Source organism: Talpa occidentalis, unplaced genomic scaffold (assembly GCF_014898055.3).
Source record: "Talpa occidentalis isolate TD23 unplaced genomic scaffold, MPIMG_talOcc4v2.1 talOcc4.2, whole genome shotgun sequence".
Lineage (NCBI taxonomy): Eukaryota > Metazoa > Chordata > Mammalia > Eulipotyphla > Talpidae > Talpa > Talpa occidentalis.
This window is the reverse complement of record NW_023602073.1, coordinates 30,210,263-30,237,392: the sequence shown is the minus strand read 5'-3', so window position 1 is coordinate 30,237,392 and position 27,130 is coordinate 30,210,263. Positions and strand designations below refer to the sequence as shown.

The 27,130-nt window shown below is 45.7% G+C and overlaps 1 protein-coding gene across 3 annotated transcripts; it reads right to left on the bottom strand.

The window, feature by feature from the left end:
• Nucleotides 1-241: 241 nt before the first annotated feature.
• LOC119251138 (class I histocompatibility antigen, Gogo-OKO alpha chain-like) lies at nt 242-7,671 on the bottom strand. 3 transcript variants are annotated; one of them, XR_008553058.1, is made up of 8 exons: nt 7,248-7,671; nt 6,832-7,107; nt 5,982-6,257; nt 5,742-5,861; nt 5,427-5,459; nt 1,052-5,297; nt 682-836; nt 242-299 (listed from the first exon to the last, which is right to left on the bottom strand). XR_008553058.1 is itself a non-coding variant. In XM_054698468.1 (6 exons), the coding sequence occupies exons 1-6, from the start codon at nt 7,504-7,506 to the stop codon at nt 5,254-5,256; spliced, it is 1,008 nt and encodes a 335-aa protein (XP_054554443.1). In that variant the 5' UTR covers nt 7,507-7,671; the 3' UTR covers nt 242-5,253. The 3 variants fall into 3 exon arrangements, 1 of the variants encoding a protein (XP_054554443.1); XR_008553057.1 differs by having other exon boundaries at nt 682-5,297; XM_054698468.1 differs by having other exon boundaries at nt 242-5,297.
• Nucleotides 7,672-27,130: the final 19,459 nt, after the last annotated feature.

Sequence of the window (27,130 nt, the reverse complement as noted above, 5' to 3'; positions counted from 1 at the left end):
GAGACCACCCCTGAAATCACCCTGCACAGGACCCTTTTCACCAGCAGCCATCTTAGGAGCAACGAGTTTCTCTCTCGAGATCTTGTTTTTTGGTGAGAGAGCATTTTTGGAGATCTCCCTCCTGCCTGTCTGTGTCATCACCCTCCACCCAAGTCAGCAACAAAATGCTCAGAGACCTGCATCCCACCCTGGGCTCTCACCTGCTCTCCCGGACTCCCAGACCAGGCTGGTTTCTGGGGTTTGTGCTCCTCCCTCCAAGCATACTGTTCTGTCCACTGGAGGATGGTCACATGAGGCTGCTTCAGTGTCCATGGAGGAAACACAAAGCATGAAATTTCTGATTCTTCCTACTCAGGCCCCCCAATCACCATACATGACCCATCACCCCATCTCTGAGCATGAGGTCACCCTGAGGTGTTGGGCCCTGAGCTTCTACCCTGCGGACATCACGCTGACCTGGCAGCGAGATGGGGAGGACCTGACCCAGCACACAGAGCTGGTGAACTCCAGACCAGGGAGGGGGGAATGGAAACTTCCAGAAGTGGGCAGCTGTGGAGGTGGCACTGGAAGGGAAGGGAATGTCAGACCCTGAACCTGAGGCCTCAATCTGACCCTCTGAAGGTTTCTAGAAGGGCTTCTGATGCCCCTGAGTCAGCCGTGTGCCCACATCCCCCTCCTTACCCCTTCTCAGGACTTGGGGCTCCAGCAGCCCCTCATACTGCACAGGGCATGTGTGTCTCTGCTCCTTTCCAGGAGTTCTCAGTTCTCCATCCTTGCCATGGTCCTCATTTCCAGCTCAGTTTTCTTTGTAGGTGTGCTGATTACACTAAAGGTAGCTTTATGTGTGAGGGTATAGAAGAAGTGCTCAGGTAGGGAAGGGAGTGGGGGATCTTGTCCACTGAGAGCTTTCACATCCCAGGGAGAACTTGCCCTGCCTGGTTAATGGGAAGTACCATCCACACACACGGGTGTTGCCCAGAGGGCATTTGGTCCAGTCCCCCCTCACCTCCTTTCTTCATTTTTCCCAGTCCTGACCTGGGACTTTACTCACAGTTCTGGAAACTTCCCTGTGGTACAGGATTAGAAGATTCTTTTAAGCTTCTGACCTGACTCCTTCCTGGTCTCACATGATGCTTCTGACCTGACTCCTTCCTGGTCTCACATGATGCTTCTTCCCACAGGAGGACAAGGAGGAAACTACACTCAGGCTGCAGGTAAGAGTGGATCAGGGGTTGGATCCCTGAGCCCCTGGGGACAGTGTAGTTGGAGCCCATGGGGAAGTTACACTCATCAGTTCCTCCCGTGGTCTCATCTCTGACCAAGCTTTGTTGTGTTCTCCCCCAGGCAGCCATAGTCCCAGTGCTAAGAAGTGTATCTCAGCCCCTAAAGGTGAGACCCTGGAGGACTGCAGTGGGGGTGGGGGTTGAGGCAGAGAGGCTGGCACTAGGTGATGGGGATGCTTTCAGGGACATCTTGAGAATGCAGTGGACCATTGATAATGTTAACACTCAGGTCATTCACCTGAATTTCTTCATGATTATTTTCTTTCACAGTGTGAGACAGCCTTGTGTTGGCCTGAGTGTTACAGGATTTCTTTTTGCCCACATTTTGTGCCTTTATGATCCCCTGGTTTAAATCAATTCACACTGTGAGAATGGCCCATGTCCAAAAGACCAGAAACTCAAGTGCTGGCAAGGATATGGAAAAAAGGGGACAGTCCTGCACTGTTTTTGGATATAGACTGAGCCAGCCCTTATGGAAACAGTATTGAGGTTTCTTAAAGGAGTAAATGTGGTTCTGCCTTTGGACCCAGCAATTCCACTCTGAGGATCTCCTCACAGAGGATAAATACTCTCCTGTGAAGGGACCCTGCTCTCCCGTCACCACTGCAGAACTATTTACAGTAGCCAAGCTATGGGAACCACCTAAATGCCCCAGACAGGTGGGAGATTAAGAAGAAGCTGGGATTACACATATACATATATGTACATATACAGGTGTCTCCAAAGGAGATGAATGTTTAGGTTTGGGGGAGGGAGCTGTCAGGGGTGAAGATGCCACCACATCCAGCAGGGGCCAGGGTGGGGGGAGGGGTATTGCCCAGCTCTTTACACCTCAAGCCAACCATGAGATATTTCTAAACCTCCTCCTCTTCTTCAGGTCCAATGCTTTTTCAGTCCTACTCAGAAGCTGCTTCTCCATGGAACTGTATTTATTGAGGTACACTCTTTACTCTGTATGTGATTTGAATTAATTTATTCCGGGGCTTGATGTTAATTGACTTCCCATCATCTTATGTTGTGTATCCTTCATTCCTGTTACACACACACACACACACACACACACATGCACACATGCACTCCCCTCTTCTTGGGAACCAGATCCTCAACTCAGCACTGGGATTACTCTGACCCTCTGTCTCTCTTCCTCTCAGAGCCGCCCTCTCTGCAGTGTCTCTACTCAGCGGGGTTTGAGCAGCCCCAGAAATCCCTGCACCTCCTGCCTCTGACCTTGTGGGAAAACAGCCCCTCAGCCTGCATGACAGTGAGGAGGCGAAGGCAAAGTCCAGAGGTCAGTGACTGAGAGAGGAGATAATTTACTTTTTTTATTTTTCCCCTCATTGTATTATTCAGTTGAGATTAGCATTGGTTTACACACTGTATGTGTTCAGAGACAAGGGTCAAGCCTCTTCAGATGTTTGTTACCACATCACACCCACCCTAAGGGCACGCATAGTCTTCACCATAGTCCATTGGCCCTCTTCCTACTTTGTTTCCTACTCTTACCCCAGCCCATAGCTTCAACTCTGCAGTCATGTATATAGAGTATGTTTTGATTTAGTTTATGTTTTGGTTTAGTCTGTCCCTGCTCTGTTTCCTTACATTCCAAATATGAATGAAATCATCCAGTATTTAACTTTCTCCTTCAAACTTATTTCACTTAGCATAATCCCATCCATATCTATCCATGTTGTTGCAAATTCAATATTTCATCTTTTTCACAGCCAAATAGTATTCCATTGTGCATATAGCTTGTGTTCTTTATCCCCTCATCTGCCGTTCGGCACTTACATTGTCTCCATAGCTTGGTTATGGTGGACAGTGCTGCAGTGACCAGAGGAGGCGCATATTCCTCAGAATTAGTGTTTTTACCTTCTTTGGATAAATACCAAGGAATGGGATGCTTGACCATTTTGAGGAACCTTCTTTTTTTTTTTCCTATAGTAGCAGGACCTTTGTGCTATCCATAGAAAAGAAAGGTTCCAGGTTACCGCCCCACCCAAGGAAAGGTGGGGCTGAGCAGGGATGAGAAGCTAAGGAAGAGGAGGAAGATGTGGAGTGAGATGCAGAAAGAAGACTGGAGGAGGAGCATGGAGAGAGAGACATGTGAAGAAGAAGCCAGGCTTGTTCCTCAGACGTGGACTTGTGCCAGGGAATTGAGGACATGGAAAGAGACACATGAAAGAGACAAAGATGTGGGTGGGAGGCCCATGGGGAAGCTGACAATGGCAGCTGTTATCTTGATGTGGATTTTTATTTTGCTCTTGTCCTTCCAGACTTGCCTGGCCCCTCCTGCCCTGTCCCATGGGTCTCTACCAGTAGGTGCTTTAGCCTTGTGGCAGGCCTTCGGGCCTCAGTGGGCCTGCTTTGGGCAAGCCTGTTTGGCTGGGCACTTACCCATGAGGGGACAGGTAACTTTGGATGCTTCACTTGGGAACTATTCTAACTATATTCTTTCTCTTCTCTCTCTCTCTATTGCACACTGATTCTCTATTTTATACTAATTGTATTAAAGTTCTTTTCTATTGAAGGTCTTACACTTTAGATTATGTTTTGTCTTTATGCAGCTGATGGCAGACCCCATGTAGACTGTGTAGTTTTGAGGGTACAGGGAACCCCTCATTCAGCCTGCTAACAGGATCAGACATCATTCCCACCCACCATGTGCCAGAGTTCCTTTTCCTCCACACCCTTCAGTGGGTCATTCTCACAGTGTGAGGTGGTAACTCCTTGTGGTCTTAATTGGCATTTTCCTGACAGCACATGATGACAAACATTTATCCTATTGGCCACATGTCTGTCTTCTTTAGAAAAGTACCTATTTAGCTCCTCTGCCCTGCTTTGAGTTTTTTTCTTGTTTTGGAATTCTTTGTAGATTTTGGATATTAACTTCTTGTTGGATTGATGATGTGCAAATAGTTTCTCCGATTTGATATTGTCTTTTCATTTTAACGATAGTTTCCTTCACTACATAGAAGCTTTTTAGTCTGATGTGATTCCATTTTTTTTTTTGCTTTTGCTTCCTTGGAGCACAGAAGACATTAGGGGCAGTGAAAATATTCTGCATGATATTCTCATGATGGACACAGGTATTGTCTGGGCAATAGTGTTTGTTTTCCCATCAGTAAAGGAGTTCAGGTCACAGTGTGGGGGGAAACATTTGCAAATCACGAATCTGATAAAGGACTGTATCTACACATAATACATTTGTTCAACACCCTGAGAACTGACAACACCAGAGTGAACCCAAAGGGAAACCATGACTTTGTAACTATGATGTGCGGGTTCATCACTTGTAACCCACATGTCAGTCTGGTCTTAACACATGATTTGGTCATGATGTGTGAAGAGTTTTATAACTTGAGGAATGAAGTGTAATTTACTTTAGAAAGCATATTTCATGCTCATACAAGGACATTTAAATAACACTCAAGGATATGCATAAGTCATTCCCCTCCACCCCCAACACCCCAGTGAGCCAGTATCTGCTCAAAACCAGTTAGCAATTTATCTTTTCTCTTCTAAAAAAAAAAAATACACACACACACATATACACACACACACACGCATATATATGTGTGTGTGTGTCTATGTTTTTTTAATCTCCATGCTCCTGTCTGGGCAATAGTGTTTGTTTTCCCATCAGTAAAGGAGTTCAGGTCACAGTGTGGGGGGGAAACATTTGCAAGTCACGAATCTGATAAAGGACTGTATCTACACATAATGCCTAAAACTCAATGATCAGAAAGAAATAACCTAATATTAATAAGGACAAAATAGTGTAATAAATAAATAGATAGCACTTCCTCTATAAAAATGTACAAAACTTCCATACAAACAGCAACTGTAGTCATAGAAAAGTAAAAATATGAACAAATGCTCAATATCACAGTTAAGAACAACAGTGACATCATCGCCCTGCTGCCTAGGGTGTGCACAACAGGAGCCTCATCGGGTTCATTGTAAAAGATCCTTAGGGGCTGAGAGACACATCAGAGCCCTGGACACTGTCGTTGCCTGGTTGAGAACAAAACAGAACTTGGTCAGAGATGAGACCACAGGAGGGACTGATGAGGGTGACTCCCCATTGAGTCCATTTATACTGTTCCCAGGGGCTCAGGGTTCAAACCCCTGATCCACACTTACCTGCAGCCTGACTGTAGCTTCCTCCTTGTCCTCCTGTGGGAAGAAACATCATGTGAGACCAGGGAGCAGTCAGGTCAGAAGACCTAAAGGAATCTTTTAATCCTGCACAACAGGGAAGTTTTCAGAACTGTGAGTAAAGAAAAACCCAGGTCAGAACTGGGAAAAAAGAAGAAAGGACATGAGGGGGGACTGGACCAAATGCCCTCTGGGCAACACACGTGTGTGTGGATGGTACTTCCCATTAACCAGGCAGGGCAAGTTCTCCCTGGGACGTGAAAGCCCTCGGTGGACAAGATCCCCCACTCCCTTCCCTACCTGAGTGCTTCTTCCTCCACATCACAGCTGCAGCCACTGCAGCTCCAGTGAGCACAGCTCCAAGAAGAACCAGGCCAGCAATGATGCCAAAGGTAGGGATGGAGGACTGAGGAGGGGGCACTGGAAGGGAAGGGAAGATCATACCCTGAGCCCCAGACCTTATCCTGACCCCCTGAAGGTCTCCAGAAGGGCTCCTGATGGCCCTGAGAACAGCCTCAGTGCCCACATCCTCCTCCTCACCCCATCTCAGGACTTGGGGCTCCAACAGCCCCTCATGCTGCGCGTGGCACGTGTATCTCTGCTCCTCTCCAGAAGGCACCACCATAGCCGCCCACTTCTGGAAAGTTCCATCTCCCCCAGGCCTGGTCTCCACCAGCTCCATCTCCTGGGTCAGGTCCTCCCCATCTCGCTGCCAGGTTAGGGTGATGTCCGCAGGGTAGAAGCCCAGGGCCCAGCACTTCAGGGTGACCTCATGCTCAGAAGTGGGGTGGTGGGTCATGCGTGTTTTTGGGGGATCTGAGGTGGTAAATCAGAAAACTCACTTTATATTTCCTCCATGGACACTGAAGAATCCTCATGAGACCATCCTCACAATGGACAAGACAACTGGTGTGGCAGGAAGAAGCATAAAATGTAAAAAACAGGCTAATCTGGGGAATCTGTGAGATTCTCCTATTCCTTAGAAAGTTCTAGAATGAGGACGAAAACCCAGGGTAGGATGAAGCAGAGGGAGTGGAACACAGACTTTTTATTCCTGACCTGGGTGGAAGGTGAATGACACAGAAAAGCAGGAATCACATAACTGAAAATGTTCTCAGACCAGAAACAAGACTGAGAGAGAAACTCGTGGTTCTCAAACAGGCCCCTGGTCAAAAGGACCCGGTGACGTGTGGTGTCAGGGACTGTCTGTCTTTCTCAGGAGAGACGGGATCCCTTCACTGTCCTTCAGGAGAAGCCGGAGTCTCTGGGAGTCTCTCTCGTGCAGAACATGGAACCCAGGGGAGTCCCCCTCTCGGGACTGGAGAGAGGACTCATTTCCCGCAGTGACTCCAGGCAGGGGGGGACCAGGAGGCCTCCAGGCCCCTCTTACCCGTGCGCTGCAGAGTCTCCTTCCCGTGCGCCAGGAATGTGCGCAGCCACCTCAAGCACTTGCCCTCCGCATAGTTCCTGAATTTCTCTGCCTCACCCCGGGCCTCCCACTCGCGCTGGGTGATCTGAGCGGCCGTGTCCACCGCGGTCCAGGAGCGCAGGTCCCCGTTCAGGGCCAGGTAATCGGCGCCGTCATAGGCGAACTGTCTGTACGCGCGGAGGAGGCGCCCGTCGGGCCCCATGTCGCAGCCAGACATCCTCTGGAGGGTGTGAGAGCCTGTCCAGAATGAAACGGGGTGAAAGCCCCGCGTTCTATTCCCGGGCAGGTTGCAGAGAAACCTGGAGGGGGAGACCCTGAGCGACCCCCCGTCCGTGGGGATGGGGGTGCTGACCCGGCCCGGACCCGCGCCAGCTCACCGGTCTCGCTCTGGTTGTAGAGGCCGCGCAGGGTGTCCAGCTGCGCTCCGTACCATAGTATGTTGTCCCTTTGGTGCCAAGTCTCCTCGTCCCGCTCCTCCTGCCCCAAGCTCTCCGCCCAGGGCGCCCGCGGCTCCGCGCTCTGGCCTGGGGAGTCGCTGTCGAACCGCCCGAACTGCGTGTCGTCCACGTAGCCCACGGCGATGTACCGGGGCTCCCCGAGGCCGGGCCGGGTCATCGCGGTGTGAAAAACCCTCATGGAGTGGGGGCCTAGGGGCGGGAGGGGAGACCCGGCCTATTCTTCTCCCCTTCGGGGGCTCGAGTCCCGGGGGGCGCCCACGAGACAGAAAGTGGGTGAAAGACGAGCGAGAGTGAAAAGCGGCTGCGGGACGAAAATGGCCGGGACTCGGGGGGCCAGAGGAGGCTGGGGTCTCGGGGGACGGAAAGGGGCCAGGACGGGGCGGGGCCGAGGTGGGGGGACACCTAGGGCGGCGGCGAGGTCGCGCCTTTCCCACGCCCGCCCGCGCCCTCGCTCCCGCCTCTGGGAGCGCCCTGTCCCCTCCCGACCCGCACTCACCCGCCCGGGTCTCCCTCGGGGCCGCGGCCACCGCGAGCAGGAGCAGGAGGGCTGCGCCCCCCATCCCCCAGGACGCGCCCCCACCCGGGCTGGGGAGACGGAGTCCCGGCGGGTGGGGAGGGCGTTGGAACGGGAGCCGCGGGGCTGCTTATTGGCTGCTCTGGAGACCTCCAGGCAATGGGGAGTGAGCCCTGGGGTGAGTCACCAGTATCCAGGAGGAAGGACTCGACCTAGGCTGTAAGAAGCGAAACCGGATGGAGTGTTTAGGAGTAATAGGAGGGAGCCCTGTGGTGATGTAACATGTCCATATCTTGTAGGTGGTGGCAAGATGCAAGAAGTAATGAAATTTGCATGGAATAACATAAATACCCAATAGCACACAAATAAGGAAGTATAAAGCTTGGTGACATCTGAATACGGTCAACGGATTATATCCATATCAATTTCCTGGTTGTAATATTGTACAATACAGCAAGTTGTTACTATTGTGAGAATCTGTTTGAGTTTACAATTATTTCAAAATAAAAATTTTAAAGTATTCAAAAAAAAAAAAGAAGAAGAAGTGAAACTGGGGAGATGAGGAATCCCCAACAGTAACCTTCCCGCCCCAGACAGCGCCCTGGGGACTGAGACCTTGACAGCCACACCCCGAGACCCCTCCTCTCCTGCACCAGAACCTTTGAAACACCCACACCTTCTCCCCGAGTCCAGGCCCAGGAAATGGGTCAGCAATCTCAAACATTTTTCTTTCAGGATGTCTCTACAGTCTCACAAATTATTACGGATCCCATGCGTATTTTTTTATGTGGGTTACAGCTTTAAATATTTACTAGAATAAAGGCTTTTAAGATGGTATTACTTTCTTACTTTAGAATATTAATAACCAATGTATGCTAACAAAGCATTTTTTTATAGAGGCATTTATTTACTATACATGCACTGGGTACAGTCAGAAGCGCGAGAGAATTCACCAGAGCCAGAGCGGGGAGCAGAGCAGGCCGAAGTACACTGCTGAGGGGAGCAGCAGGAGAGGTCTGCGCGCCATGTGGGACCCTCCTCCAGTGGCCGGGGAGCAGGGATCGAACCGGCGCCGCAGAGGCAGCTTCGCAACCCAGCGCTCAACCGCTGCGCCACCGGGGAGGCCCAACAAAGCATTTTTTTAAAGATTTATTTACTTAAGCATAGAAGAGCTGAGGTGCAGGCCAGAGATGCTTGGGGTGAGAGGATTGACCACAGACGGAGTGGGGAGCACATCAGGCAGATGTACTGAAACACACTGCTGAGGGGAGCAGGGGGCTAGGCTGCAGAGGTCTGCTGCACTATGTGGGGTAGTTCCCTGGCCAGGGATTGAACTCATGCTGCAGTGGCTGCAGGCAGCTTCATAGGTTGCATCTTAACCCCTTGCACCACCAGGGAGGCCCAAACAAAGCATTTTTAAGAAAATAACTTTCTGTAAACATAAGGATAATGAAAAGAGGGGAACTTTTACATTTTATATTTTTGCAACTGTCATTTTTGTCTCATTAGAAGATATTTTAGTTTCCATAGTTTCTTCTACATTGAATGTTTTGTTTGAAATCTATGAAAAAATATACAATCTCATGGAAATATGTAGGAATAGTCTTTTAATAACCTTTTCAGATTATGGATATTCAACTTTGTTACAACTTTCATACTCAATCATAACTATATAAGTTGTATTTTCTCAAAGGTTATTTGCAAAGTGAAATCTGAAACAATGTCATTGAATATTTCCTATTCTGTTATATTAACTCCCTAGCGCTCTCTTGTATATTAATGGATATAGTACAATTGTATGATTTTTTTTAAAAGTTACCTATTGTTTCACTATGTCTTATATAAATATATAGTGTTAATTATACTGGGGTCAAGTTATCCAAAATCACATGTTTTATTTTTTACCACAGATCCCAAAAGAAAAATTAGTCCATACTGTAATTTGTCAAGTTTATAGTGATAGGACTCAATTTTCCATAATTCTGGTTTTCTCTGGGAGTTTACATTTTATCAAGGCAACAAGTGCCCTCAGTTGATTTTTAAAAAGGACAGACTCACATTCGTTTTCAGGAAAGTGTCTGCCAGTTCAACTAGTCTAAGTAACCATGGTTTTATCAACTCATTCCTTCAATTAAAAATGATATTGCCTAAAAGAAGAGGCAAATTCATGTCATACATTTTTCTCCCTGGGACACGGCCCTTTAGACTGTAGCAGAAGTGCCTTATGTGCACGTCCTTGTCATCGTTTCAGACCTGTAAAAAATGTGGATTTCAGGATGATAAATAGAAAATATGCTTTCGTGATTTAACCAGGACATTTTGAAGTGAAACTGGTTTGGATTTTTTTTTTTCCTGCGAGAAAGTGGTGGTGAAGAATAACTACACTGCAGTTGGTACTATAATTTCCATTCTTACTAAGTTTTACTTTAGCAAATGTCAAAATAGTGAAAGGCAAATGGTGTCAAAGTAATGTTATAAAAATGGTTTTGTCCTCCTGTATCCCGTGAAAGGTTCTGGGTGATCTCAAGGATTCCACAGACCTACTTTGGAAATGCTTTTTACAGTGAACTAGGGAGAGTTTCCCAAGTGTTCTCTGCCTTTGTCTCTTATTGAGCACCCAGAATCCATCTCCTTGGTTTGGATGTCCTATTTCCAAAGTTTTTCTTAGAGCTTTGCCCTGGACACCCTGGAAGAGAACTCATTCCTCAGAGATGATGAGAGAGAGTCCTCACTCTGAGAAGGGAATTAGAGAGACAGGTGCTTCCATTTGGAACTGGGACTGTTTGTGTCTGGAGGTACCAGACCCACTGATAATCTTTTTTGATTTTGTTTTTCACCTGCTTAATATTATTTCCATACAGGGACCTCGCCTCATCTTTAAGAGATAATATTGGCCCCTTGATTTTATGTGTTTAATGCATCTGTCTTGATGCTCCCAAAGCATGAAGAGCTGTGCTGGCCAACAGAATGTTCTGGAAGAAAAAATGTTCTATATATGCACTGACCAATATGGTGCCTCTAACTATTGAACACTTGAAATGTGGCTCATAAGCTGAGATATTGCATATTTTACTATATATCATTTAAAATTAAAAAGCCGGGCCTCCCCGGTGGCGTAGCGGTTGAGCACTGGGTTGCAAAGCTGCCCACAGCCTCTGCAGTGCCCTTCGATCCCAGGCTGCTCCCCAGCCACTGGAGGATGGTCCCACATGGTGCGCAGACCTCTCCTGCCGCCCGCTGCTCCCCTCAGCTGTGTACTTCGGTCCTTCTGCCTGCTCTGGCTCTTGTGAATTCTCTCACCCTCCCGCGCTTCTGACTGTACCCAGTGCTTGTATAAATAATAAATAAATAAATCTTTAAAAAAAAACTGTTTGTTTAAAAAAAATTAAATTAAATTAAAAGCCATATGTGGCTTGTAGCTACCATATTGACAGTACATACCTAAGTTTCAGTATCTGCCCCCCAATATTTTGTTGTATAATAAAATTGTATAATAAAATATAATGTATAATAAAATTACCTTTGTGTGGAAGTCATGGATTTTTATACGTGGATTTTAGGTATATCCTTAAAATATGGCATATCCAGATAGTTTAAGCAACATGTATTTCAACAACAGATGGAGAGGTGACATCCCAAATCTGAAAACAAACTCTGTCAAATCCCTGAATGACCACTAAACTGTGCTGAGGTGTGGGACACTCAAGAGAAACTGCTGGAAAACCAGGAAGAACTTAGAGGGCGTTCTACCCTTGAGTGACAGACTCATCCTGGTGCAATCTGTGAATCTGCACCTAAGACTGATGACTTTCCCAATCCACACACGCTCAGAGAACCAGAAGCAAAAATCTTACTGAATTGAGGAATCAAACATCAGATCTGGTGGCTGCATTTGGGTATTTGGGTACGCCAGGAACAAGTGAGTAAAAGCCAACATCCAGTCCAAAACCTTGGTTGACCATTGAATCACATGGAGACAAGTCAAATTCAAGACCCAGGATGGAAATGCAGCAAGTGGAGACTGAAGCAACAGAGCAGGGGCCCAGCTGTGCACACTGCAGGGGCAGATTTTGCCTGGTTCTGGCAAATGTTCAACTTCAGTGGGGAAGAAAAGGAATCCCCAGAAAAATAAAAAAGATTCCAGATGTGTTAAATCTTAGATCTTTAATGTATTTGGAATTAAGTGTGATTTCTCCATGTTGCTTGTTTGAATAAAGCCTGACCACTCTCTACAAGGTATCAGAATACTTCTCTCTCTTTGACAAAAGGATATAAATATTTAGTGGCCAGATGATGGACAGTAGAAGTTTTTCAAATATCCACCATTTTTTTTTATGCTCAAGAGGTCAAGGCCAGTTTCCCTCTTGTGAGTCCCTGGACTTGCTGGCTCCCTGCTCATGGAGGAGGCTGGGGTGCCTGTGCCACTTCACAGTAAGGCTCAAAAGGAGCTGTGATCTCCTGCTTGATCTCTCCTGCTCACTCTCTGGGGTAAGATATTTGCCGTGCTGCACTGAGTGGGCACTCAGATAAGGCGACACTCACATGGTGAGGAAGTGAGGCTGTTTTCCAGCAGCCACATGCATGAGCCTTTATGTAGATCCTTCCATGTCCATCAAGCCTTTTCTTTGGCCTGACATCATGATTGCAGCCTCGTGAGACCCCCCGAGCTGAAATCACCAAACTGAAGTTCTCTGGACTCCTCACCCACAGAAAATGTGTGAAATACCAAATCTTTGTTGTTTTAAGCTGCATACTTTTACAGTAATTGTTACAAACATGTAAATGACTAATGCACCAGGAGCAACAATTTGATCAATGGCTGGTTTCTCTTCAGAACAGCTGAGGACAGAAGAGCCTGCAGTGAAATACTCAAGGCCCTCTAGGAAAAGGAGGCCAAGTAAGAATTCTATATCCACCAAAACTGTCCTTCAAAATAAAGTTGATTTTTAGGGGCCTCTCTGGTGGCACAAGGGTTAAGACGCAGCACTATGAAGCTATCTGCAGCCACTGCAGCACAAGTTCGATCTCCTGGCCAGGGAGGTGACCCACGTGGAGCAGCAGACCTCTCATGTCTTACCCGCTGCTCCACTCAGCAGTGTATTTCAGCCCCTATTTCCTCCCTCCCTCACCCCTCCAGGAGTCACCCCTATTGCTAGCCTATGACCTCTTCCCTCCTCCAGCCCATCCTAGGGGTGAAGAGTTTAGAGTTGATTCCCTGGGGAAGGAGCTTCAACCTTGGAGTCAGCAGGGAAACAAGTGACCTTGGGTCAAGGTCTCATCCCAGGAGACTGAGACGTGGTGTGTTTGTGGGGCCATCCTGGTCCTTGCATCCAGGTGTAATGGTCTGGGGACCTGCTCCTCCCTGAAACAAAGTCTGTGGTTATTAGTGGAGAGGGACCGTTAAGTCAGCGTGTGTTTGGGGAAACAGTTCAGACACAGAACAGTTCAGAACCTGATTCTGGATGGAGGTTCCCCCTTGTATGCACAGTTCTGTTCCTCTGGGAGCCCCAGGAAGACCTGGGAGACCAGAGGGTACCTGCGCTCTGTCCTCAGCCCCGTGGCCACACGGGGGCGCTGCGGCGCTGTCCTAGTCTGGCAGCCAGGGGAGAGGCTGGGGGTGTGTGACTCAGGCTGAGGGGGTGAGCTGGGGCTGAGCATCCCTGGGGGAGGGGGTGAGCTGCCCTGTGAGCAGCCCTGGCACCAGGCTGGGGTGGGGGGAGTGGGTGAGAGGAGAGGAGGCCCTGGCGCTGCCCCGTGTCTGAGGCACCATCTTCTCTCCCCACAGCCTCTCTCTGCAGCCCTTTGATGACCACACCCTGGAGACTGCAAAGCAGATGCTTTTCCTTCCACTCCCTGTGCCTTTCCTGAGGGCAATTTTAAGTTTTTCTTTTTCTTTTTTTTTTTTTTTTTTATAGAGGCATGTTTTATTTATTTATTTTATCTGTTTGTTTGTTTTGTTTATACATGCACTGGGCACAGTCAGAAGCGCGGGAGGGTGAGAGAATTCACCAGAGCCAGAGCAGGGAGCAGAGCAGGCAGAAGGACCGAAGTACACTGCTGAGGGGAGCAGCGGGCGGCAGGAGAGGTCTGCGCGCCATGTGGGACCCTCCTCTGGTGGCCAGGGAGCAGCCGGGGATCGAACCGGCACCGCAGAGGCCGCGGGCAGCTTCGCAACCCAGCGCTCAACCGCTGCGCCATCGGGGAGGCCCAATTTTAAGTTTTTCAATTGAAGCAACACTGATGTACAGTACTGTGTGTGATTTAGGTGAATAATTTCACATCTCTTCGGATCTGTGTTACCAAAGTAGGTAATTTTCTCTTCCACACTCTCTGTCCCTTTGCTGAGGGCTGTTTTTCAAATTGCAGCAGTCACGGTGATTTACAATTCAAGCAGGGAACAGGCTCCCATCTCTTCATCGGTGTGACCACACCACCCCTCCACCCCAGCACCCAGAGTCCTTCCCCAGATCCACTGTGCCCCCCACACTCTCTCTCCCCCTTCCTCCTCCTCTAGTAGCCTCCTTCCCGCAATCGCAATCATATGTCGAGGGTTTGTTTTGGTTTGGGTTTTTTTTTTCTGACCTTTTTTTGGTTCTTCTATATTCTGCATATGAACAAAGTTGTTGTCTTGGAACAGAGTCCATGCCTGATTCATCTTCATAGTTATTGGTTTTTATTATAGTAATTCAGATAACTTTGATTTTTCAACTCTATCTATCTATCTGGAAATATTGAAAATATTGAAATATATATTTCATATATAAAATATTTCAATATATAATATTGAAAACATTATATATATTTAGGGGTTATAGGAACAAAACTCCAAAATATATGTGTGTGTGTTTAAAAAGAAAGGAATGTATTGAAAATGGCTATTCTAGAAGTCCTTAAAATAATTTAAAGATGGTATCTTTGTAATGAAATGGTCCTCAAAAGTAAGAAAGCAAAAGAAAGTGCTGAAGGTCTGAGAGAGGGATTTTAGTAAAAAAAATTTGTATGCTCAAATGACTTACTATAAAATATTTTAGTTAACTTAAATATCAGTAGTGCACCTATGTAACACCAAGCTTTAGTCCTTTTATATATAAAAATTGAGGTATTCTAAAACCGCTTTCTCTAGTTTCTTGTAACAAATTAAAGACTGTTCAGGTAATCTAAAAAATCCTGGTGATCTTTACCCTCAGCTTACCTGAACAAAACCCTTATATCACCATTGCTAAGCCTTGTCAAAGAAATAGATATACACTTAAAAATCCTTGTTACTCCGAGTAATTGTTTTGTGAAGATCTGTAAGTTTGTTCTATGACAATTTCATTCCGAAATAGTGGAGTTTCTTTCTTTTTTCTTTCTTTTTTTTTTTTAAATTATTCATTATTCATGCATACAAGAACTGGGGCACAGGCCAGAGGTTGGGGGGTGAGAGGACTCACCAGAGACAGAGTGGGGAAAAGAACAGGCACATTGACTAAAATACACTGCTGTGTGGAGCAGCCGGTGAGTCAGGAGGGGTCTGTTGTGCCATGTGGGCAGCTCTCTGCTGACAGCCTCCTAGGCTACGTCCCAACCCCCTGCACAACGAGGGAAGCCCAGTAAATTTTTTTCTTGAGAGGACTCTTAAGACACCTGATAAAATTGTTTTTCATTTGGAAAAACAAACAACTGAGTCAATTTGGGTATATTGATACCTTATAGTGAGACACAGGGCAAGCTAGGGTTATTAGGCAGTTTCAGGGACAGTGCAGGAGGGGACCTCGGAAGAATTTAGGGAGGCTTCAGAGATAAGGACAACCAAGGGAGTGTAACCAATTCCACTAGGAAAAACAAACATCTCAGGACCAAGGACAACATTGTTAACACTGGTCCTGGTTTCCTTCAGGTGGTAAAGGGAGGCAGAGATTTGAGAAATGGAGAGTGGTTTAATTTATGGACAACTTAGAAGGGCAGCTGTTTAACTTCAATGCAGGGATGCCCATCCAGAGGACTGGGCCATAAAGATAAAGATGCAACAAATGGGGAAAGAAAAAGCTGTTAGATAAGGAATGTGAAGATCCCCCACTCAGTAGCAGATTAAGTGAGACAGCCGAGAACTAACCAATCACAGAGAGACTGGTGGAGCTTTAGAATAATGAGGGAAAAAAGGTATATATTCCCTGAGACACAATTCCACTTTGGCTTCCTTGCCCCTCCCAGCCTGGTTTCCTGGCCTGGGAGTCCCACTTTATTTCTGTTCTTTTTCTCCTCAATAAACTTCTTCTTTCTCTAAACAAACCTGCCTCTTCTAGCTTGCTTGCCTGAGCGTCTGTGAAGTTCCTGCTGCGGCTTCGTGAGACACCAACCCGTGGGGGTCTAGCGGCTGGGACTCAGCGCTGCCCCTGCAGCCTGGAATCCGTTCCTGGCTGGGAGACTAGGCCTGACAATTCCGGTATCAGTAGGACGTATTATCATAGGATTGTTACACCTGTTCAACATAAATGTAAACTAATGAGATTGTTCTAAAATACCTAAGACTTAAAAATAAGTCAGTCAAAGATAAAAGGGCTGAGAAAAGTTACTCAAAAGCCCCAAAATTCCACATCATTTCAGGCTAAATTTGCTGAGGCTACAAAAAGGTATACTAATCTAGATCCATGCTGGGAGCCATGCTACTCATGTCCTCTTGTAACAGGGTGGTCCTCAGGAAAGGGGGAGGTTCCAGGTTCCCTGCCCCACCCAAGGGAGGGTGGAGCTGAGCAGGGAGAGAAGAAGCTGCAGAGGAAACTGAGGAAGGAAGGAAGCAGGATGGAGCCAGAAGGAGACCCGGAGGAGGCACATGGAGCCGAGAGACACGTGAAGAAACTGTGCTTGTCTTTTGGTCGTGGACTGGGTGACACAGATGTGGGTGAGACCCGTGGGGAGGTGACCATGGCAGCTTTTATCTTAATTTTGATTCTGCTCTTTTCCTTCCGGGCTTGTCTGGTTGTTTCTGACCCTTTTCTGTGGGTCCCCACTGGAAGATGTTTAGACTTGTGGCAGACTTTGGGGCCTTGCTCTGGGCCGATCCCATATGGATGGACTTTTACCCATGAGGGGACGGTTAACTTTGGGTGCTTGATTTAGAAACTAGATTCTTTGCCTTTCCTGTATTGTTTCCTAGTTTTATTAAAGTTCCTTCTCATTAAAGTCTCCTATGTTTTGTGTTGATGCGGCGGATGGCAGAACCCATTTAGAATAGGCAGGTTTGCGGGGTTTGGGCTGCCCCACTCCCTGCCCTGTAACAGTCTGACAAAGGTCCAGGCATGGGGCAGATTCCTAAAAAGTCAGGAATCTCATTAGGTGACTCCTGCTAGATTCTTCTCATTTGTTTATGGCTGGTTTCTACCATATATGGCAATTGTCAAAATACATATTTATAAGTAAAACTGCAAATGCTGTTTGATCAATTACTGAATAACCAATTTGAAGGCAAATGGCCCTGCATGATTCATTGATAACATTGGTTAGTTAGCATACAGATTTTTGACACAGGAAAATGGGAAGGATGCAGATCTTTGAGAATGGCTGGGGAGAGCAACCAGTCTAGCAGGCTGCCAGGCCTTATTTATGTTATAGAGCAGCCCCGATATTAAACGGGTTCCTGGCTGTGGGTCCTCACCCGCACGCTTTAAAGGGACTTATGAATACTCCACTACAGATACACACAAAAGGTTAATAAAAGGTTTATTTACAAGGGAAAAGGAAATAAGGAAAATGTACAACGCAGAGAGAAAATAGAGAAATAAAGTCTTTAATGCGTCCTACCCGATCCGACGACCTGGAAACCCAAAGTCACTCTCAGAGCTGGCCAGACGGACGCTGCGAGCTGGCAGAGAGCCAAAATGGGAATCCCCCAAAGCCCACGTGTCTGCCTTTTATATCCACCTGGCTGCTTAACCCCACCCTCAGGTCCCAGCCACCTTCCCTTTGGTGGTGATGGGATTTGGAGTTTCCAGTGTCTTGGCCTGGGGTGGGGGTGGAGTCCACAAAGCCTGTATGGAATTAGCTTTAGGACATCCTGTTCCCCCTAACAATTCCCCCCTTTCACTTTTTGCCACCATTTCCATGGTGATGAAGATCGAATATATGGAGGTTGGGATGCAGTCTCAGATGAACATTTTTTCCAGGTTCCAGTGTGAAAGAAAACCAGTCCCTCCAAGTATTTGCCCATTGTGGAAAGCAAAAGTCCTCTATTCCTGGAAAAACAGTTCGTCAGTTCAAGCCAAAAAAAAAAAAAAAAAAAAACAAAAAAAAAAAAAAACATCTGGAGGCATTAGCCAAAACAAGACAGCAGATATGTCAAAATCACAGGAAAAAAAATCTTAAAATGGTTCAACTGATGTAAAACACAAATTTTCTCAACCTTGATCCCAAACTTTTAACAGCATAGCAAAAGTTTGCAAACTAAATCTACCTTTTTTAACCATTCTTCCTATTTTTGCATAAAATCACAGAGCAGAAAATAACTAAACAGCAATGTTAGCTGGCTTGTTGGAATACTCCATATCGGATCAGAGCGAACCATTGGCATCCAGTCCATGTAGGCTTCAGGAACAAAGTTGGTCTCATCAGACTCCACCTGGGCTTTCCTCTTCTCGAGGATGCCAGGACTTTTTCCTTGGTTGGGCTGTCCAGTCCTACCAATGGAGGCAGCTTCCTCACCTTCTTTGGAGGTTTCTGGAACCCTACGAACAAAGCAAACAGGTTCTTCTCTTCTTGGTTCAGCTGTTTCAACTCTCTGGAAGAACTCCACGCAAAGCCACACAATGAAACTCATGTCCAATTTTTTTTTTTTAGTTTAAGCAGACAAAATCCCTATGGAAGTTATGCAAAAACAGACTGAGACAAGTAGCAAAAAAATTACTACCACTGTGTGTATGCTGTGTTGGTACCAAGGGGAGAGAAAATGTGAACACAAGAAGTTAGCTTTGCTGGGGGAAAAAAAAAAAACCAAAACTGCAACCTTGCTGCAGGTCCTGGTCACTCACAACAACAAAAAAAAAACTTTGTGGATTCAGAACAAAATGCAAAAAAAATTACCAGTATTATGTTAAAGAAAACTTAGTAAATATCAGGTCTATTCAGTCCTGTGTAGGAAATTTGTACTCTCAACAGTTCCATCAATAGGAATCTGTTGAAGTCTTTTCTCCCTATTTTTCCAGAAACAATTTCTGTCAATAAACAATCTAAGTATACACTATTACAAGGCGACAATCGCCATGGGCAATTTACATACATATCAGGTACTGAGAGGTTTTATACACAATTTAGAAAACCACTGTTAACATTTCTGTACATGCCAAAGTTTTACCATTTTCCCAAGTGACAATGCTTCCCTTACAGTTTTACTTCACTAGGTAAGCCAAATAGAACAAATTCATCTAACGCCTTTCCCCAGAGGAAAGGGAGAAATTTTGTGGAGTCTCAGGAGCTCTACTGAGGTTCCACAAAATTTCCTTGCGTCAGCCAAATGACAGGCTACCAATTTGTACTTGAATTTAGATTTCTGGGAAGCTTTGCCACAAATATCAGAAAAACAGCAGAAACAACAATATTCAATCTCTTAGTTCAGTAGTACAGTGTTGACAATCAAACCATAACATTTAGTTCTTCTCATAACTGGAGACTTTTTTTTTCCCAACGTCTATGGGCACCATGTATACCAATTTGCCTACCACTGGAGGCCAAGACAAGGACACAAGGAAAGGACATACAGACATACAACATATGGACACAAAGAGCTCTTTAGTTACCATTCATCACACGTGGGATATCTCATACAACTACAGTTTCACTCATAGGCCAAAGTAACAAAAAAGCAGAGAAAAAAAAAAAAAACCTCAAAGTTAAAAAAAGCAAAAAGTTAAAAAGGAAATAACAAAATCAAGATCGAAAACCTTTCTGTGTAAAAAAAAAAAATACTGCCAGCACATGCATGATCCTAGATGTTATTTCACGTCTCCTAAACTTTGAAAGGAAGAGATTGGTTAGAGCATGTTAGTTTTTTTTTCCTCAGGGTTTCTTCAGAAAAAAATGAGTCCTTGGGTATCCTGCAACAATAACTGGAAAAGAAGTCAGTAACATTCAAGGTTTTTTCTGTTTCTTAAACAAATATCTCAAGTCCTCAATGGGTTCACAAGGCCAGTGGGACTTTGTCTCTGGGTCAGTTCCTTCTGGCGCTTTCTTAACTCTGGAATGATGTACCCAGGGTTTTATGCCTGCAAGTGTTACCGAATGCCGGCCTCAGTTTCCCTCAGCCAATAAAAGGAAACTAAGTTTGAGGAAAAGGAAAGCGGTTTTATTTGTCGACAAATGAGGAGGGCGGCAGACTCAAGTCCGAAAAACCACCGTCCTCCTCTTTGGCAGTGGGCAGGGGTATTTATACAGGGGGAGATGGGTAGGCATCCGGGAAGGGGAGGGGAAGGGGTCCACACAGAGACAAGTGGGCGCCAGCTCAACAGGGAGATGGATGGGTGTCAGCTCCTTCATCTTAAGGGAAGGGGAAGGTGTCAAGGCACAGAGAAGGGTGATCGCCAACGCCAACTTGTTTTCCTTAGGGCGAGGGGGAAGGGTCTACAGGGAAACTGGTGGGCGCCAGCTTTTTTTTTCTTCCCAAGGGGAGGGGAAGCTGCAACAAATGGGAAAGACAAGTCATCAATCCTGTTAATGCTAGATAAGGGGAATTGCAAAAAATGGGGGAAAGACAAACTTGTTAACTGTATCAAAAGCATATCAGGAGCAAAATGAGTGATCATCTCCTATCTGTTAAGAGGGTTATTATCAAAATAGACAAGAAACAAGTGATGGTAAAGTTGTGGAGAGAAAAAATCCTTGTAGATTGTTGTTAGGAATTTCAATTGTTGCAATCATGGAAAATAGTGTGGCAATCCCCAACAAAATTAAGAATAGAAATATCGGGCCTCCCCTGTTGGCGCAGCATTTGAGCGCTGGGCTGCGAAGCTGCCCAAAGCGTCTGCAGCGCCAGTTCGATCCCTGGCCACCTGGCGAGGTCCCACATGGCGCTAAAGACCTCTCCTGTCATGCCCACTGCTCCAATCAGCAGTGTATTTTGTCACTCTGCCTATTCTGTTCTCTGCTCTGGCTCTGGTGAATTCTCTTACCCTCCCGCACTTCTGACTGTACCCAGTGCTTGTATAAATAAAAAAATACTTAAAAAAAAAAAAAAAAAGCAAATAGCAATTACATCTACCAAGTTGCTCAGGATAGAAAGTTTGGCAGCATCTTTCATTTCTGTCTTTCCCTCACTTTCTATATCCATCCAAAGCAGCCCTATTAGCTAACATCCTAAGCAAAGTACCACTCTGACCCACTCCTCTCTCTTTGTCTACTGCAAGTTTCTCCGTTGTTTTCCCTGTTGCATCTTGTTCTCCTACAATCTAGTTTCCCCAATGCAAAGAGATTTTCCTCAAACACAAATTATTCAATTCACTCCACTCGCCAACACCTCTCTCCATTTTCACAATTAGCATGAAGGTCAGGCCATCACCCTGAATTAGGAAGTTCTGAGTGACTAGTTTCTGTGACTATCTTTGACCTTATCTCTCTGGTGGCCTAGGGGGCTTTCAAGGCAATACTGGTTGCCTTTACTGGTTAATGGGAGGTACCATCCACACATGTGTGTTGCCCAGAGGGTATTTGGTCCAATCCCCTTCACCTCCTTTCTTCATTTTCCAAGTCCTGACCTGTGGCAGGCTGCGCCTCCCATGCTGTCTCTTGACATGGTCTGGGCATTGGGGGAGACTCCTGAGAAGAAGGGAGTTCCTGTGCTCCCCCGAAGAGGGAAAGTTGTACTTCCCAGAAAAGGGGAGTTCTTGCACTTCCCAAAGAAGGTCTGAACTGGGGAGTCTCCATGGCAATGTCTGCTAATGCTCTCCTCTTTGTTCTTGGTTAATGCAAAAGTAAGTTATTAACTGGCATGTGAAAACCTAATTCAGACCCAGGTGACAATTGGCTCATTGTTCTTACGCATGAACTATCACAAAATAAGTAAAAATTGTTAAAGTTATACTTAGGAAAGAAATGTTTCAGCCCTGAGAACTATGGAGAACAAGCTGCCCTGAACCAGCTGTGCTTGGAAACTATAGCCTAACCTGGGGGGTACCTGTTTGCGGCAACAATACATCTCTTGGTGTATGCAAAGGGCCAACAGTTCGCAGGTTGTGTGGATGTTAGGAATTTCTAGTTAAGAGTTAGACTTCAGTAGAACTTACATAGAATTAATGAGTTACTTTAGACCACTTTGAAGTAATTGATAATAGGCTAGATGAATTGAGTACTAGAAAATGGGTTGATTTTAGTAATATAGCCTAACAATGGACTTTCATGTCTACTCCAAAATCAGAAAGGCGTGGCAGGATGATTGATTGTTACTGAACATTGTACTGTCTTAGACAATTGATAATGTTAGAAAAAGAGTTATACCTAGGAGAGTAATTGTCCCTGTTGATTTTCTTAATCATATTAAAGAAGTGTCCTTTTGTAGTATGAGATCAAGAGGGTCTTTTGTATATTCATGAGAAAATATGTAATGATTGTTTCTGTTCTGCTTTGATGCTTATGCTGATGTAATCTTACTGCTCGCCTTAAGGTATAAATAAAGACCTGCTGAGACCCTCAGTAGGAGATACTTTCACGAACTAAAGTGTTTGTGTCTTCCTCACTCCTACCTCGCTCCACTTCCCCTCAGCCCTTTGAGAGAAAACTTTCACTGACTCCGTCCTCTCCTTTCTGAGATCCCTGACAGGACTTCTAGCTGGGGCTGGTCTCCAGCACTGACCTGGGTCTTTGTCACAGTTCTGGAAACGTTCCTATTCTGTAGGATTTGAAGATTCCTTTAGGTTTCTGACCTGACTGCTCCCTGGTATCACATGATGTTTCTTCTAACAAGTGGACAAGGAGGAAGCTACACTCAGGCTCCAGGTGAGTATGGATAGGAGTTTGATCCCTGAACCCCCCGGGGACAGTGTAGATGGAGACCATGGGGAGTTACACTCATCAGTTCCTCCTGTGGTTTCATCTCTGGCCAAGTTTTGTTGTGTTCTCCCCTGGGCAGTGGCAGTGCCCAGGGCTCTGAAGTGTATGTCAGCCCCTAAAGGTGAGACCCTGGAGGACTGCAGTGGGGTGGGGATGAGGCATCAAGGCTGGGACTAGTTGATGGGGATGCTTTCAAGAGGACATCTTGAGAATGCAGTGGACCATTGATAATGTTAACACTCAGGTCATTCACCTGAATTTCTTCATGATTATTTTCTTTCACAGTGTGAGACAGCCTTGTGTTGGCCTGAGTGTTACAGGATTTCTTTTTGCCCACATTTTGTGGTTTTATGATCCCCTGGTTTAAAACGCTTCACACCTGCGAGAATGGCCCATATCCAAAAGACCAGAAACTCAAGTGCTGGCAAGGATGTAGAAAAAAGGGGACAGTCCTGCATTGCTTTTGGATATAGACTGAGCCAGCCCTTATGGAAACAGTATTGAGGTTTCTTAAAAGAGTGAATGTGGACCCAGCAATGGGACCCAGCAATTCTACACTGAGGATCTACTCACAGAGGATAAATACTCTCCTGTGAAGGGCCCTGCACTCCCATCACCACTGCAGCACTGTTTACAGTAGCTAAGCTATGGGAACCACCTGAATGCCCCAGACAGGTGACAAATCAAGAAGAAGCTGGAATTACAGGTATACATGAATGTACATATACAAGTGATGTATGTCCTGGTATAATGAAATAGCATCCACGGTCAGAAAACATAACTCATGCCACTGCAGCAACATGGATGGAAGAGGGGTACATCAAAAAGATAAAGAGAAATCCCTCATATATGGATGGAGGGAAAGCAAACGAAGGGCCAGATTAAACCAAACTTCAAAACTAACCCTTGAGCCCCACCAGGCTTCGCCTATTGCTGACCAGGGCTGCAGACCAGCCCAGGCTTCCTGGCCCAGCAGCGCTGGATGGTGGACAGACCCTCTCTAGTTTGGCATCACTCATTTGATGACAAAGCCTGACTCCCGCTGACTAAGTCCCCCATTGTGTCTTGTTGCACCTGCACCACCACTGGGTCCCCAGCCTCTGCTGTTTGCTGGGTCTGAGATGGATCTTGTACTTGATGCTGCAGGTTATGACTTTTTAATGCCACTTATATATCCCCCACATGGCCAGAAGGAACATCTTCCAACAAATTTTTATTCTCCTGATAGTAACAAGTCTTGGTGCCTTTAACCTGTATTTTCTTTTTTCAACAATGAGTTATTATTTATCTATAATCCCCTAATGAAACATTCACAATTTTTTTAAGTTTTTTTTTTTTAATTTTTGTGTAGAAGTACTGGGGTGAAGGCCAGAGGTACGGGTGGTGGGGGGTGGGCGCGGAGGGAGGTGGTGAGAGAATTCACCAGAGACAGAGTGGGGAGCAGAATAGGTGGATATACTGAAATGCATTGCTAATGGGAGTAGTGGGCAAGATGAGGAGGTCTGCTGTGCCATGTGGGTCAGCTCCCTGGGCCAGGATCCACTCAGGCTTTTGCAGTGGACCTTCTCAGTGGTAGTGCTGAGGCTTAACCCCTAGACCACCAGAGAGGCCCAATACCCACAATTTTTAAAGAATCAAACTTGCAAGAAATTGTTTACTGTTATGTCATTACCACGGATTAAGTATTCCCACCATCTCACTGTTCTTGCTAAAGCTGAGAGGATACAGCAAATTATGTGACAACATAGGAGAATTCCCAAATGGCTAGATTCAACTCATTATTAGTGTATGGTCCACAAGCTGGCTTATTTAGTGCTACATCTTGGTCAATATCTGGACAATTTCTATTCATGATGATGACTTTTGTATCGTCAAATCTTTTAAAAAATATTTATTTATGCATACAAAAGTTGGGGTACAGGCCTGAGATGCGGGGGGTGAGAGGACTCACCAGAGACACAGCGGGGAACAAAACAGGCAGACTGACTGAAATCCACTGCTGAGGGGAGCAGCGGGCAAGACAGGAGAGGTCTGCCTCACCATGTGGGCTTCTCCCTGGTTGGCCGGGGATGGAACTCGTGCTGCGGAGGCTGCGGATAGCTTCATAGTGCGGTGCTTAACCCCTTGTGCCACCAGGGAGGCCTGTAGCTTCAAATCTTAAGGCCGTTTATTAATGGCTCTGCTCAACATACACATCTTCACCTCTTCTTTTACTAAAAGTCTGGGCAATATTTTACATTGCGGGATTGGATTGGAGGCTCATTTAAAAATTCTTACTCCTTTCAAGGGAAAGGCCCACAGTTATGTGAAGGAGACAGAAGGAAAGCACAGCAGCCAGCAGGGAATGATAAATGAGAAGTTATTCCATGGAGAGACTACAGAGTTTGGGCAGATGATTTCCCAATTATTAAATTATTTTTAAAGATTTATTTGTTTGTTTGTTTGTTTATACAAGCACTGGGTACAGTCAGAAGTGAGGGAGGGTGAGAGAATTCACCAGAGCCAGAGCGGGGGGCAGAGCAGGCAGAAGGACCTAAGTACATTGCTGAGGGGAGCAGTGGGCGGCTGGAGAGGTCTGCGCGCCATGTGGAACCCTCGCCCGGTTGCCGGGGACTGAACCGGCGCTGCAGAGGCTGCGGGCACCTTCGCAACCCTGTGCTCAACCACTGCGCCACCAGGGAGGCCCTATTAAATATTTTTAATGAAGGAAAATAATCTACATCCAGCCAGGAGATTTGGTAGCATTTGAAACTCCGCATTGAGGGCCCTGCTGAGAGATGGTCATGCTGAGAGACCAAGAGAAACCAACCTTCTGCATAAACACCAGGGGTGACCTAAGAGGTGACTGTGTCTTTCCAGCCAGTGAATATGTAACTCATATTGTCTGAACACTAATTTTTAAAAAGGTAGAGAGAAAGTAAATGATTGAGGGGACCAGGTTATGTCCTTTTCTATTAACCCACCACGTTCATTAAGAAAATCGCATTGTGGAATCACAAAAACCCCGAATAGCCAAAGCTCTCCTGAAAAAAAAAGAAGGGAATGGAGGCATCACACTCCCAGCCTTCAAACTATACTACAAAGCCATAATCATCAAAACTGCATGGTATTGGAACAAGAACAGACATACAGACCAATGGAATCAAATAGAAAATCCAGAAATAAACCCACAGATTTATGATCAACTAATCTTTGACAAAGGAGCAAAGACTATGTATTGGAGCAAAGAAAGTCTGTTCAATAAATGGTGCTGGGAAAACTGGGTCGCTACATGCAAAAGAATGAAGCTTGACCACTACCTCACACCTTACACAAAAATCAACTCAAAATGGATTAAAGAACTAGACATAAGACCTGAAAACATAAAATACATAGAAGGAAATATAGGCGAAACACTACGTGATATGCACATCAAAGACATCTTTACAGACACATCACCCAAAGCAGTGATAGTGAAGGCAAAGATAAACAGCTGGGACTACATCAAATTAAAGAGCTTCTGCACAACAAAAGAGACAATAACAAAAACAAAGAGAAACCCCACCAACTGGGAGAACATTTTTGCACACAACACTAATGATAAAGGACTGATCACAAAAATCTGCAAAGAGCTGATGAGACTCAACAACAACAAAGAAAATAATCCTGTCAAAAAATGGGCAGAAGAGCTAAAAAGAAACTTCTGTGAAGAGGAAATGCAAATGTCCAACAGGCATATGAAAAAATGTTCAACATCACTTGTAATCAGGGAAATGCAAATCAAAACTACCATGAGATACCATCTTACACCAGTGAGAATGGCACATATTAAAAAAACTAGCAACAACAAATGTTGGCGAGGGTGTGGAGAAAAAGGAACTCTCCTGCACTGTTGGTGGGAGTGCAAACTGGTCCAACCACTATGGAGAGCTGTGTGGAGATTTCTGGACCTACTAAACATAGAGCTTCCATATGATCCAGCAATTCCACTCCTAGGTATTTACCCAAAGGACACAGAAACATCAGTTCCAAAGAACACCTGCACCCCTATGTTTATAGCAGCACTGTTTACAATAGCTAAGCTTTGGAAACAGCCCAAATGCCCAAAAATAGATGACTGGATCAAGAAGATGTGGTACATATATACCATGGAATATTACTCAGCATTCAAAAAAGATAAACACATGCAATTTGCAGCAACATGGATGGCGCTGGAAGGGATCATGCTCAGTGAAATAAGCCAGAAAGAAAAAAAAAAAAAAAAACTGGATGGTCTCACTCATAGCAGGAATCTAGAGAA

Excerpts from the sequence above, each read along its gene's own strand:
- LOC119251138 (XM_054698468.1), bottom strand. The coding sequence starts at position 7,506 with ATGAGGGTTTTTCACACCGCGATGACCCGGCCCGGCCTCGGGGAGCCC. Across the intron at positions 7,108-7,247 it reads CTACAACCAGAGCGAGACCG|GCTCTCACACCCTCCAGAGG; the intron begins GTGAGCTGGCGC and ends CATTCTGGACAG. Across the intron at positions 5,298-5,426 it reads AAGCTACAGTCAGGCTGCAG|GCAACGACAGTGTCCAGGGC; the intron begins GTAAGTGTGGAT and ends GTTCTCAACCAG.